Source organism: Seriola lalandi, unplaced genomic scaffold (assembly GCF_002814215.2).
Source record: "Seriola lalandi dorsalis isolate HSWRI2012SDOR001 ecotype SW California unplaced genomic scaffold, Sedor1 jcf7180002054574, whole genome shotgun sequence".
Taxonomy (NCBI): Eukaryota; Metazoa; Chordata; class Actinopteri; order Carangiformes; family Carangidae; genus Seriola; species Seriola lalandi.
Window position 1 is genome coordinate 1,117,733 of NW_019525127.1, and position 14,940 is coordinate 1,132,672.

Consider the following 14,940-nt stretch of genomic DNA (forward strand, 5'->3'; position numbering starts at 1 on the left):
TTTTAGGTGTTCTTATGCTATAATCTTTTTTTGTCCTAGCGTGGTGATCTGAGGAGCCAGATTTGATTGACAATGTACAGATAAACATGACACTGAGGCTGCGACCGACATCCTCAAGGCTTTTCTGAGGATCAACCAGATCCTGTCAAATGTATACATGTGGGTGTGGTGGGTCTGCAATTATGAAAACCCAGAAGCATTGAGTAAACAAAAGTCCCTCCGTTGGCTACAGTTGTTTGAACCCATATGTCAGTATAACAGATTATACAATATAAACCCCTCATCTGGAAAGGAACACTGATGAAAAAACAGGATAAGGCAGAACAAGCCTACTTGAAAAAACATTCTGCAAATCATTGTAAATTCTCATTTGGTCATGTAATGAGCTTTTTGTGTCCCATCTGTGATACTGTCTGTATCTTTTCTGCTGTAGCCCATTGTCAACAACAAGCCACAGGTAGTATAGGGCTTTACCGTGATTCATGTTTCTTTGCTGACCCCTGGATGTGACTTTCCAAACAAGCTACAACCACAAAACCTCAACAAAAGAGACACTTAAAGAAAAGAAACTTTTATTTTCCCAAAGCGGTTACACAACTTTCTGAATCCTTTTTAACTCAACATTTGTTAATGTTTCATTATTACAAAAGGTAGAGATCAACTAGTACATACTAGTACTAGTATATCATTCTGTAGGTCTTCAGGAAAAAAAAAAAAAAAAAAAAAAAATCAAAAGCCAAATGGCTGCATTGGTCATAAACTACATACTTGTGGTAAAATAGAGAAAATTACAAATATATATCCACCTATTTCAGGGAAACAATAGATTGTTGTACAAGATTCACACTCTAAAACTGCTACAGTGAGCCATAGGAAAAGTACAAATCAACAAAGTGAGGACATGAGAGCTGGTTAGAAATACCAGAACAAAGAAGCCCCCCTTTGAAAAAAATACTTTTATATAGCCCAGTGACGGAAACTGTTAGCAGCTCAGGTAAAGAATGCTGGTCTTTTAAATTTACAAAAGACAAAAAGTTTCTCAAGTTAATTGTATTTTGGTTTACACCTTACATATCATACATTTCTTACAGTTCTTTTTGTAATTAGTCTCAAATGCATAAATGTGCATATGTGCAATATGGATAAATACCTTTGAGAACAGCATGTCTTCAAATAGATTTACACTTTCTGAAGTTGATGGAGCTTTTTTTCCTTTCAAAACACAGCTATCATTTGTGTTGTATAGAGTGTTTAGATGTGATATAGGCTATCTGACTATATCCCTGGAGTGTGTGTTTTGTGTGTGTTTGTGCATGTGCTTGGTCCTTTCTCTTCCATTGAGAGTTGGTCCCGAAAACTGGTAGTGTTTCCAATAATAAGACCAGTTAGCATGAAGGGGAAAGACAGGAGCAAATTTGTGAAATCAAGGCACATTTAGTCGCATAAGGCTGCTCCTTCATCTTCTCTGGAATTTAAGAGAATCGACACACCCATTCAGTCATGTGCCGTGGATTTGGACAAAATAGGGAAATGCTAAAAAAAAAAAAAAAAACAACCAGACGGTAAATATTGATTAAAAAGCATGATGTCAACATAATCGTATTATAATGTGGCATTTGTTGTGAACAGCCATCACTATGAATTTTTTTAAAAAAAAAGGACCAGTTTGACATTTTGGGAAATACTTGTTTGTTTTCTTTCTCAGAGTTATATGAGAAGATCCAAACCATACACCATACTCTCATGTCTGTCTCATGTCTGTCTGTTTAATATGAGGCTAGAGCCGGCAGCTGTTAGCTTAGCTTAGCATAAAGACTAGAAACAGGGGGATACAGATTGCCTGGCTTTGTCCTAAGGTACTCAACCTCCCCATAAAACATCAACTTGATTTTTTTTTTTACACTTTGGTTTTTGTATTAGTGAGGTTTACAGGTGTTGGCAGGGAGAACTTTTTACCGTCAGACAGAGCAAGGCTAGCTGTGTCCCCTTGTTTCTGGTCTTCATGCTAAGCTAACCTAAACAGCTGCTAGCTATAATCAAATTGACAAATAGGAGAGTGGTGTTAATCTTTTCATTAAACTCTCAAGAAAGCAATTAAAAATATTTCCCAAAATGTCGAAAACACTACTTTAATTAGAGTTTGCTGGTAAAAGTGATCAATTAGCATTTGCATGATTCAGAAACCTGAAAGCAAATTTGCCCCATTCATCACAGCAGGTGTCAAGTCAAATCCTCAAAGAGTATAAGTCGAAAAACAATCTTCCTGATTAGACTTTCATAAAGCATTCATCCTCATCTCAGTCAGCTGATAAGAGTGATGTCAACAATGTGAGTGAAATGGCAGTCGTTTTGATCCCAGACGCTGCCCTTACAGAGCCAGCATGTCCACCGTGCTGGGATACAACATTCATATGCTGGAATACAAAAGGCCATTTACAGTTTCCAAATGTGTTTACTGCAGCAACTCCTGTTCAACATTTCCGTCAAACAGTATAAAAGTGCGTTTCCTATGATTTGAAATAACTGCAAAAATGAATAGCATTCTTTAAGCTCAAGAGTAAAACAGATTCTGGGGTTTTTTTTTTCTTCCTTTTAGCGCATTTCGTTAAAAGATTTACAATTCAGAGATTTCGAAAGGCAGTGACTGAAGAGTTGATGTAAGAAGAGGGTTTCCTGTAGTATTTTGTAGAATTTGACATCTCCTGTCAAAACCCCAAACTGTGCCACTATGGCTTTGAAAGGAGTGATTAGTGCTCTTCCAGCCAAGATGGACTGTCCCCACCTGGCATTTTCAACTTGATGTGGAACTGCTTGAGTGTCTGTTCCAGCTGCTGTTGGTTTCCAGCGTAGTATGCAGCTATGGCATTGTGGAACAGGATCAGCTGGTTATGCAATACCTTCACCTGTTTGGGAGAAGAAGAGAAGAGGAAAAAAAAAAAAAAAAAAAAGAGAGACGATGAGCACATTGAACCTGAATGCTGATAAGATGGCGCAGGTATGTAGAGCAGAGCTACAATCTAGATGACCTTGTTCTCCTCCAGGAACTTCAGCTTGACAGAAACATCGTTGCGCATCCTCTCGTACTTCTCACGGTGGATCTGGAACTGTTGCTGGGACAGCTCGATCTTGGGCATGGTGGTGGCGTCACGTGGCCCCAGATTCAACTCCTCCAAATCTGTGCGGTATGCATCATACTCCACCCTAGGGATGAGACATTATTTAAACACCATCAGAACTGTATAATGCGTGTGTATGCATCACAATATGCAAGGACACGCACATTGCAGCACATTACTAAGAGCAAGGTTACCAGAAATGAACCAATGGCAAGAGTAACCCCTGAACCCCAGCTCCAGTCCACAAGTTATATTTAATCAACAAAAGGAGACATTTATCACCCGGCTCTGCTGTTCCTCTCTGCGTTACGGAGCATTTTAGCACCTTTCAGCTCATTGGTTTTGGTTTTACGGCCTGCAATTTTACTGCTGTTGTTCAGTGTCATGGCTCTCATCGGCGTGATTAGTCATCATGTAACTAGTAAAAACATTTGGAGCATGGAGCATTTAGAAGTTAAAGAGCCAGATATTTTTCTGGTGGAGACCAAAGTGAATATTGAACTTATTTTAATCAGGTGGAGAAAAACACTAACATGTAAACATGTGTGCAAAGTTTAAGTTTGACAGGTAAGGTTATTCAACCCAGCACCAAGCACAGACCAAAACATCCAGACAGGATAAAAATGTTTTCTCCAACTATTTGTATAGATTTTGTGGATTGGAGCTGGTGCACAGGCAAAACAAACATATTTTTTTCTTACCTGGCTATTTCATACTGTTTGATATTAAGCATGGTGTCTTCGATTGTTTTGTCCACAAGTGTGTTCACACTGGAGATGAAGAAGTTGATGGCACCCAGCAGTGTCTCTCCATTTTTGGACAAAAGCTTTTGGGTGTCAGCGTTGTAACCAAACTCCTCCTGAAGAACACAATTGAACACACATACAGGAGTATTAGTGGTTACCGAAACTGTATGAGTCAATTTTGTTAGTACCACCCTTACAGATTAACCCGTGGGGAGGCCAATATTTCCACAGATTGAGCCGACCTACATGTAAAATAAATATCCAGTTAGAAAAACAATTCAAACAACAAAGATACAGTACTACATATAGTATATGTATCGCTGTCATGTGATGCTTCATTAAAATCAAAATGCACAGTAACAATAAACAGCGATAATAAGTAGTGATCTATGGGATCAGAGTAGCTTCTAGGAAAACAAAACTGTCCAGCATATGGCCCATAAGTCAATGCATATTCTTCATATTCTCTCAGACTCTCTGCTGGGACAATAAGTTACAAGCTATGATTGACACTCACTGTGTTCTACCTAATCTAATATATATCTAAATATATGGACTCACATGGAGTTCTGGCGACTTGAGGCTGAGGTCGGCGAAAGCGTCGCCCAGCTGCCTCTGCGTCTGCATCATCTGGGACAGCTGACTGGCCAGCGTCTGAGCCAGCTTTATCACATTCTGGTACTTTCTCTTGTTGTCACGCAGGACTTCAATTTGAGCCTCCAGCTCCAGGTCCACGGTCCTCGAGCCCCGACCCAGCTTCTCCGATAGGATCTGCCTGGTACACTGCAGTGGAAATCAGGCTTATTAACGAACAAACTGGTAAGAGGCAAACTGCATTTTAAAATACTATGAATGACTGTGGGGAGTTTGTGCTTTTATCAAGAGAGAAAGAGGAAACAGGTTCTGAAAGAGATAATTAAAAAGGGAGTGGAGCCAAACAACAAAGTCTAAAACAAGAAAAGTTATCAGTCATTGTGGTTGTCAGTTTGGGGTATAGTTCACTTTTTCTGCCAACATCCTAATTAACTGAGAGAAGACAAAGAGTGATGCAAAGGCTGAGAGGTGTAGCAGACAGGACATGAAAATAAATGAAGGACAGAGAGGATTACTTTATATGTGTTGATGCTCCACTTTCTCACGAGGTCCAGTTTTTCCATGGCTGGGTTCTTTAAGTCATCTGATAGGACCAACGCTCCACTGTTTGGCTGTGCTTTCATTTCGCCTGGACAATTAAAAGTCATTCACTTAGTGATTGATTAAGTTATTGGCTTTGCAGGCTAGAAAGCTATGGTGAAAATTAAGAAGGTACATTTCAAGAGTTATAATTATCAAACAGTGTAATTAGATTGTCGTGAAGACACTGAAACTTCAACAAAAACTACATGCTGAATTAAAAGGCATTAGAGGACACTGATGACATCAATGATTATTCAGTTCAAAATGAAAATACAATTAGTCATGATTAACCCCCCTAACAATCACAGTAAAAGTGATGAATAGTGCTTCATTGTGTTTTGGGCACAGAAAGGAAATACTGAAAGATATCCCAAAAACAGACAAAATGTACAAGACAAAAATAGAGCTGACTACATCAATAAATAATATTGTTAAATAATTAGAATGTAGTGTAAAAAGATATGGCGCTATATACTTTTAGCCGACAAGCTAATGCTAATAAAGTAGCTAGCTAACTACCTTTCATCTTCAGGTGTGCGTTTCTTGTCTTCATTGAGTTGGACCAGATTTTAAATTAGTCATGGATTTTAATTTCCTTTTTCTCATAATGACAAGTTAGCTAAACTAAAAACTTAGCCGTAGCTTGCTAACTTTGTTAGCATTTGCTTGTTAAAATTATACACTCTGTAATAGCTAAAGCTTAAATGCTTTACATTATGTACATTGTAGCTTTATAAAGATTGATAGCTTCAGTGAACTAACATTAACTGAAAGCTCACTGTGTTTAGTGACCACAGTTTACACTTAAAGTTTGTGTTATGGTGGTAAAAATAAATAAATTAAAAAATCTTTTTTACCTAAAGGCAAATTTATATTTATTTTCACACTGCATAGTAATTATTTGACTAACAATAGTATTCATTCACATACATTTCTCTTGCCTTACATTTACTACATTTTGTCAGTTTTGGGGCTCCACAGAGTGAGACTATGGGTGCCAACTTTTGCAAGGACAAAGGTTGCAAGCAGGGAAACCCACTGAGATTAAATGTGAAAGCAGTTTTCTTTCAGGAGAAGCAAATGCTTTAGGCATCAAGACATTGCATCAGATCTAGAAATCTTGAGCTCTAGATCTTAGGAACAGGACCCTAAAGGACTATATAAACACTTAGCCACAGCAAAGCATAAAACTACATCAGTTAGCCCGGACTTATGCAAAGGCAAAAGTTTGGAGAGCCAATAAACAAGAAAGGAGAAGAAGAAAGGTTTGATTCTGAATGGAGCACAGCCTGTGGGAACAAGGAGAGGGTAAGAAACTGATGAAAACCAAGAAGGGTACAGTAGATTGTGGTTAATTTAGTGTGCAAATGGTGATGATTCAGTATCATCTTGTTCATGCTCCATCGCTGCTGGTACCTTTCTCAGCCTGACTATCGCTGGAAGAGCGCGCCAGGCGGCTAGCAACAGCTGAGCTGGGAGCTACAGGTGCCACGGGAGACGTGGGCAGGCTTGCTGACCCTGGGAGATATTCAGAGTTATGATTCGTTAGTATGTCACGCTCCCACCTACACAAGTAAGGGGAATTTCTCATTGATGTTGATTTCCTGTGTTTTTTTTTATTTTTTTTTTTTAATTACGCTGGCCCTCCCCATGTTGCAGGATGAATGTTTTAATGAACAAAAGCCTACCTCATCCAGTGTAAATAACACGGAAAATAGCCATGGCAACATTGTGGTAAATGGGCTACAACAGCTTGCTGCTCTATGGGGAGATTTTTATTTGCATTTGTAACAAGGGTGTGATGATGAAAAGGAAAGGAGGGTTACAACCTGGAGATCAGAAGAAACTCATTAAATTCAATTGGATGTCCACCTTTACAAATTCAAATGTCTGCCTTTCAAATTTCACAGAGATTAAAAAACCAAAAGTGCAGCCACTGGAGAGAAAGACGGTTTGTAAATACAGAATGCTGCAACACAATCAAATGATGTATGAAGCTGACATGGTCTGAGATTGAGTTTCTGACGTGCTGCTGCATCACAAAACTCAGAGTTGAGCATTGGAGTGTTTACCTTTGTATGGTCCTGATTCAATGATGCCCTCTGCTGTTGAAGCAAAGTTGCTGGAGGTGACGCAGGACTCTGAGAGGTTTAGGGCTCCAGGGCCACTGGGGTAAGCGTCCTGTGGAAACATTCAAACAGGGTTTAGTGGTTCCCTGCAGACAGGCAGCAATTGCATGTAGAAGGTTTGGTGTACTTTCTGTATTTGTGTTGGTGGTTTGTGGTTTAGGTATCTAACCTTGGTTGAGATATTCAAGCTACTGTTTGAACATTTACTCTAATGATGGAGTGAAAGAAGAAAAAGTTAACTCATGGCAAACCTAAATTAGTGAACTGCAGCTATGTGGTTCACAGTGACACAAATAATCAATGTGAGACAAAAAACAGGTCAATATACAGTTAAGTCCCTCGGGGCAATTCGTAAATTCCCGTCTGAACTCATTTTATCAAAATTAAACATTTTAAATCTGCCTACATGCTTGTGGCTGCTGTGTCTCTTCTCTGCAACAGATTGTCAGTGTGACAGTGAGCCATTTGGAATAAACTCTGCCAGCTCAGTCATACTGATGAGAAAGAGAGAAGGCGCTCTGAAGTCTCCTTCGAAATGACTTCTCATTGGAACAATCTCACCTTGACTGTCTGAGCACACCGCTGCTACACAGAATGAAACCTGTTTTGTAGATCTGTAACAATTTGTCTATTATTCAATTGCCACAAATGAATATGCAACTATTTTAAATATTAAATTAAATATTTTTCAAGCACAAATGTCAACAATTTCCTGCTTCTGAAATTTCAAGATTTTGCACTATTCTTTACCATATCACAGTAAACTGAATATCTGAGTTATGAACTGTTGTTCAAAGTAAAACAAGCAACCTGACTACATCTCCTTACGCCCCACTGCTGCATACAACCAATTTTGAAAATTTGGTTGCACTGTTCATTTTTATCCATGAGTAGAGTGGATATCACAGACACAGGTATCATAACATCAGGTAGTGGTGCTGTTAAAGACATCATCATTTTGAGGACCTGTTTGAACTTTTGTTATGGAAGCCAGTACTTATATTGTCTATGACAGTAATATAGTTTTGAGGTGCTGTTCTCATAAGTCTGTAAATAAACTCTTACCCTCTGAAAAACTGTCTCAGGGCTCTGATCCAGGTCTCCATTGCTGGTGACTGGAATCTCAGCGGCTGAGCTTCTATGAAACTCCTCAGCCATTGTGCTTTCCTATAATGACGAAGGTGAAATGAAGAAGGTTATTGCTCAAAGCATCCTCTGACAACATCAAAGAGAGGGATCACCTCTAAGACACAATAGCTGTGGACTGCCATCTTGTGGACACTGACACAGTGGATACTGGATTGAAATTGGATTCAATGCTGATAATTATAGATACACAGTGGAGTCACAGTGATGACACGACAATATGTTAACAAGATGCACAGTATTAACTCAGACTGTAAATTGAGCATTGAACAATCAATATCCTACAAAAGGTAAAAAAACAGGAACATAATTTGAAGATATGACTCACATTAGAATAGTTTAATGCAATGAAACAATGAAGAGTTTGATTATTTAACATTATACCTGTAATTACAGTATACGGATAAAAAAGATTATGGCACTGGTATCTAAAGTGTCCAATCCCAAACCCATCCTCTTTCAACTGTTCCTTTCATTCGTTTGCAGGAGAGGATGACGAGCTTTGAGAGCTTTATGTCAGTTATGTTGCAGCATTACAGTATTTCCCATGTAATGAAGTTCTTGTGCAATACCTGGCATAAACTTTCAACACTCCTCTAGTTTACAACACTGTTCCATTACTAAATACAGCACGTTTGAAGTTTTAGTATGTTAGCAAGATCATGTCACCATTCTCACCATTTGAATACATTACTTCCTGTTTTAGTATTGTAGTGTTTAGTATTAAACACACATTATCTCATATTAAGTGAGCCATAACAGTTTGGTGCATAAGGCCACACACCCATGACGCTATGGAAAAAGCATCTGCTAACATCTGCTGCTCTCCATAGCAATGGTTTGGGCAGACAATATCTGGTTTGTTACTGCCATATTCATGTCAGTGTTTCCTAGCAAATGCAAAGCTTCATGTTAATGCTACAGGAGCACACATGGGACAAGAGTCTGCTTAACCTTGAATATAATTAACAATCGTATGGAAAAAGACCTGTTATAATACGTGGATCATGGTCCCTGTAGATTAAAACGACACAGTGACTCATTGGCTAGCTTAGCTACACATTAACATGTGGGCTCCTAGCAAGCCACAGGGTGGAGACAACAGTTTGTGGCCTCATGAGTTTTGTTTAGGCTATAATAAACTGGCTGCCCGTTGCTGCATGCTGAAGATACAGCTGTGCTAGTTTTAGTACATTTTTTCAGATCTAATCACTGTGGACTTGGGAACTAGGGCAGTAACCTAACAATTATACAGCTGTGTGTGCAAGCCTTGGAAGGCCTAACAATCTTAAGCTGGTTAATGTTCATTAACCACATCTGGCAAAGATGGTACTACTGCATTTATTTTATTTCAATAATCAACAAATCTTAATTTACATCTTTGAGCACGATTCTTCCCCTATGGACTTCAACCAGTGTGTAAATAATGCAAATAGCTGCCAGATCACCAGGTAACAAGACCTTGGTCTACTCTAAACTGAATGACTGGTTTTACTGTGTGAGCAAAAAGGTGAGTTTAAATCATGGGTTTATATTAATAACTCTTACTTCAATATGTCAATGCTTGCAGGTTTACTTACTTCATTTAGTAAATTATATCTTTAATGACCACAAGGTACAACTCCTCACAGTACTGTCAACACAGTAAACATCTGATTCTAATGCAGGCTATGAATGAACAAAGTAGTTCTAGTGCACAAATTGCACAAACAGTTGGAAATGTGAGGATTTCTGTAGTAGTATGCAACCCTAAAATGACAGGCAGCATCACCCCCAAGTGCAGAAATACATAAGCTGATAGAAACCATACATATATTAATAGTATGATACAGTATTTATAAGCTGAAAGCTTCTTAAAAACAAGTTTAAATGAAGAAGCATTACTTAAAATATTTGTGAAGTGGATCAACTGATTGATAATACATTACACTAATGCTTTACAAATACATTTAAAAAGGGTTAGAATTGGTCTCGGAGGAGAAGACTGGATGTAAAGAGTTGAGAGCTGAATTTTGTATTTTTTGGATGTTTTCCTCTCTGGGAGTCAAAACATGTCTCTTTAAAACCAGAGTCCATAAGCAAAGATTTCTGATATGGCCAACCTGAATATAATATATTACAAAAAGGCCAAAGTCGAGCTCTATAAAACGACGACGACTCAGTGTTGTCATGTAACAGACACATAAATACTTAAACGCCATATGACGCCAGCATGCAGGAAGGCAGCACAGACACTGCTAAGCTTGTCTCACCAACTACTGCAGATAAGACAGACTCCTGCCTGATAGTCCTCTCTGACACCAAGTTTAAACAGGCTGTCTGGCAGAGGCACATATCTGATTACATGCTTTTGAAAAAAAAAAGTAAATACAGACGGACTGTAACAAAATTTGCTGAACAGCATTGTTTTGCCTACATCTGTTTAGCTGCAGCTATACCATATCTATCCATGAATCTGGATTTAAGAGTTTTCTTGATCAGCAAAACATATTGGAACTAATTCAACAATGGCTCCACAGATGATCAGGGGTATCTGAGCCAAAATGATCCCACCCACCATCTGCAAACATTCTGCAGGAAAGCTTGCTAATAGTGTCAGCCTAGTGGAGCAGGGATAGTAGTTAAGTGGTTGCGAATTAATCAGGCATATGAAGAGGGGGAAAGGTTTGGAGTGCCATGGTTTGTCGTTGCCTACAGTTCAGTATCCTGGATACAAGCGAACCTGACGTGGGAGAGAGGGATGGATAACAACAATGAGCTAATTGTACAATTAGCTGCGTCAGCCAAAGAGGAAAGAATCCTCTCTTGCCTCTCAAACTACGGAAGAGTGTGACACAACCATGTTGCACAATGATGGGTTCAAACTGTCTTATAGCAAGACCTGAAAATTTTTGATTACAACTGTGCTACATTTATGGCTACTAAATGAAGACTGATTACAAAAACAAAGAAAAAAAAGAGGAGTTTTTATTTTAAATTTGTGTAATCTGATGTATAACATTGGCACTGAGCCCACAGTCTTAGGAGTCACACATTCCAGCAACACAAGAAATGTGGGACTGCCTGAGAATGTGCAGCTAGCAATCCAAATCCATCTCACTTACCCAGTCATGTGACTGACAGCATGTAGAAGTCAAGAGCTCTATGTACACCCAACTTACAAACAGGGAAACATAATGAGGAAATGGTACACTTTCACTTACACAAAGTCAATGTCAACAAAAGAAGGCACAAAGGGCTGTAGAGGAATGTATACCTACTAACAGCTGGAATCAGGAATATTATAACCAACAAATAATGTCTCAATGTCTCAAACATGTCATTACAATACATATATAATACATTCACTGAGCACTTTATCAGGAACACCTGTGCACTTTCTTACTCATGCAATTATCTAATCATCCAATCGTATGGCAGCAGTGCAATGTATAAAGTCTTGCAGATAAAGATCAGGAACTATATGTTCACATCAAACATCAGGCTGGACAAAAATGTGATCTCTGACTTTGACAGTGACATGATTGTTGGTGCCACACGGGCTGGTTTGAGTGCTTCTGAGCAAAAAAAAAAAAAAACACCCTGTGAGTAGCAGTTCTGTGGACTCAAACAAACACCTTGTTGATGAGAGAGGTCAGGTCAGAGGAGAATGGCAAGACTGGTAGGAGCTGACATAAAGGCTACAGTAACTCAGATAATCCAAAAAGAGAATACCATGTCAGGTTCCACTCGTCTCAGCCAAGAACAGAAATCTGAGGCTGCAGAGGACACAGGCTCACCACAACTGGGCAGTTGAGGACTGGAAAAATTTAGCCTGGTCTGGTTTCATGAACATGACAGTGAGTTCAGTGAACACCTTTGGCATGTGGTACAACAGGAGACTGGCAGCACGGTTGTGCAGCAGAAATCTGCAGAACTGATGTGATGCAGTCATGTCAACATGGGCCAGAACCTCAGAGGAAAGTTTCCAACACCTTGTGGGATCCATGCCACAAATTATTGAGGCCGTTTTGGGAGCAAAGGGAGGTCCTACGCAGTATTAGCATGGTGTTCCTAATAAAGTGCTTTTGAATGTATTTTGTATAATAATAAAGATAAAATCACTTTGAGGCAAGCCTGCATTCATATAAGGCAGAAAATTGAGAAAGATTAGTTTATTCCCAAACACATAAGGAGCAGCACACAAACAATCAGCAAGAAAGGCACCAACTGCACCAGGAGCAACAGCTACACAACAGCTATTTCTCTAAGACCTCCAGTAAAGCCGAATGAAATCTGAAACACAACTACAAACACAAAAGGAAGAAACAAACACAATCACTTTATGACTATGACTCCGGTCAGGTCAGGTGATTATTTCAGAAAACGCTTCACATCAAAAGTCAATGTAGTAATAAACTGATTAAATAAGAAAGAGACCGCCACCACCAGAGCAAATCAAGCTCAAAACAGCAACACGAACAGATGCAGTAAGGAAGTGCTAGAAGATTGGCTAGAAGGCCAGCGCTGGAAGATTTAATGACCAAAGCGAAGGTAAATATCACCTTTGTTTCAGTGTGAGAATCTCCACTTTCCACTGGTGTTTGAGCTGTTTCAACATGATGATTTGTCTCGTGTCCCCCTTTGTCTACACTGCCAGACATGTCTGCAGCGTCACCATCCCTGCGCATCACCACGCTCTCCCTCTGATTGCCCTCATCCTCCTCCTGAATAGCCTTGTCACTGTTTTCTGCATTTTCTTCATCACTGTCAATATCAATGTCATAGAGTTCCTCATCTGTGTAATCTCTTCCCCTGCCGTTGTCTACACTCTCCTGTTTCACATTCTCACTCAAACTCTCCTCTGCTTTGTCAGAATCCTCACAATCCATCTGAGGGTCCTCGGTTGAGGTCCTCTCCGATTCAGCCTCATGACTAACTTCAGACATACCTGAAAACAGATAAATAGAGGGGTAATGAATAGGTCCTATCAAGCTGGCTGATTCTTATGGTACACTTCTACCTAAGCCCCTGTTTGTGTATGTATGTGAATCAATACATTCAAGAGCTAAGCATCTGTTTTTCTGTAGGATAAATCCCTGTTTAACAACACTTACTGCTGTTTAGGAGGGATTTCAGGAATCCTCCAAGACTTTTCAAGGCATATGGATGAAAACAAATGTTGTAATACTGTTTGACAAAAAAGACCCAGACACACATACATAAAGTATATAAGAACTGTACACCCATTCATATATGCATACAAAAAAAAATGGGCAAATTACATTTTGGTTTATTTCCTACACATCCAGTAAAATTTTATAGATAATTTCATGATAATGCATGAGCAGCTCAAGCTGAGGCTATAGCACTAACCCTTGTAATTGCAAGGCAGTTAAGTGGCTGCGAAAAATAAATGGATGTAAAAGAATGTAAAGAAGCTGCTAGTCAAGCTACATACCAACTAGATATCACAAATCTGTTATTACAAATATGTCTGAGATAATACTGCTGGCAGTACATGGGGTTTTATCAGTTTTTAAAGCACTTTGACTTGCTTTCTTATATGTCTGTGCTTTGTAAATATACTGTATATTGCTTGATGATCTCAAGCTTTTATCAATGGAAATATATAGACAGGTGAATATCAGTGGTCACTTGAAACATTAGAGCAATCCTTGCCTTTGATATAGATTAACAGATGTGAGCTGACTGTTGGCAAGGCAACGTTTAGGTGTGTATTTTCAGGTTTTCAGCTCACTGAAGGAAATTATGACCCATTTATGTCGTGGTTACCCAGTTAGGTTTGGCACCCTGTTGACATTACGTAAGAAACAAGGTGGAGGCTAAACATTACAACTGTTGTCACGATGCTCGCTCGTTATCTCTCTGTAATATCACACACCGGAACTGGCTCTTAGGTTTAGCAAGGTGAATTACCTGTTGCTGCACAGTCACGTGACTAAATAGGGCATCCAAAAGTGATAAAAATACCTTTTAATTTTTTTTAACACATTATTATAATACGGTTGTTATGTTGCGTGATTAACGATAAAGCTATAGACGGTGCTTGAAAAGCAAACAATCAGCAAATATTTCCGTGGCTTCACCTCCCATAGTTAGCATTAGGCTGACCACTAATTTGAGTTAACGTGACTTCATCAGACCCGTTGACGTGTTGTTAGCTAACATTAACGTAGCTAAACAACAGATAACACAGATGACGAACTAATGGAAAACTTCAATAAACGACTTTAAATTGTTACAGTTTTCTTACCATTTCGCTAGATACGCAACTGAACCTCATACAGGAATGGCGATGATGAAAACTTTTGTTAACATTACCTTTCTGCGGCCGTGGCTAACTATTTAGCTGTGGGCTGTTAGCCGTTGTAGTAGTTCACTTAAATCCTCCTCGGTGCTCCGTGCCGTGCTGCACTGGACGTTTTCTTAAAAGGTTGTGCAAACGCTACACAGATATACTACCAGCTTCTCATCAGTCCTTGGCTCTCCACTACCTCACTAGACTTGATGATTGAACCCCGGAAAGACTGAACCACTGTGCGGGCCCTCGGCTGTCATCTGAAGCAGACCACATCAATTGCTGAATGCGCTCTCCCCCTGCTGTTAAATTATGGTGCCTGCACT

At 39.3% G+C, this 14,940-nt stretch overlaps 1 protein-coding gene across 3 annotated transcripts; it reads right to left on the reverse strand.

The window, feature by feature from the left end:
- Positions 1 to 555: 555 nt before the first annotated feature.
- Positions 556 to 14,872, reverse strand: arfip1 (ADP-ribosylation factor interacting protein 1 (arfaptin 1)). 3 transcript variants are annotated; one of them, XM_023417419.2, is made up of 10 exons: positions 14,638 to 14,872; positions 12,858 to 13,243; positions 8,233 to 8,334; positions 7,111 to 7,219; positions 6,455 to 6,556; positions 4,972 to 5,084; positions 4,424 to 4,645; positions 3,818 to 3,975; positions 3,027 to 3,201; positions 556 to 2,903 (listed from the first exon to the last, which is right to left on the reverse strand). In XM_023417419.2, the coding sequence occupies exons 2-10, from the start codon at positions 13,239 to 13,241 to the stop codon at positions 2,748 to 2,750; spliced, it is 1,521 nt and encodes a 506-aa protein (XP_023273187.1). In that variant the 5' UTR covers positions 13,242 to 13,243; positions 14,638 to 14,872; the 3' UTR covers positions 556 to 2,747. The 3 variants fall into 3 exon arrangements, with proteins under 3 accessions (XP_023273187.1, XP_023273188.1, XP_023273189.1); XM_023417420.2 differs by lacking the exon at positions 6,455 to 6,556; XM_023417421.2 differs by lacking the exon at positions 12,858 to 13,243 and having other exon boundaries at positions 14,638 to 14,869.
- Between the last annotated feature and the right edge of the window lie 68 nt (positions 14,873 to 14,940).

Excerpts from the sequence above, each read along its gene's own strand:
- arfip1 (XM_023417419.2), bottom strand. The coding sequence starts at position 13,241 with ATGTCTGAAGTTAGTCATGAGGCTGAATCGGAGAGGACCTCAACCGAG. Across the intron at positions 4,646-4,971 it reads GGAGCATCAACACATATAAA|TGTACCAGGCAGATCCTATC; the intron begins GTAATCCTCTCT and ends TTTCCACTGCAG. Across the intron at positions 2,904-3,026 it reads AGTTCCTGGAGGAGAACAAG|GTGAAGGTATTGCATAACCA; the intron begins GTCATCTAGATT and ends TCTCCCAAACAG.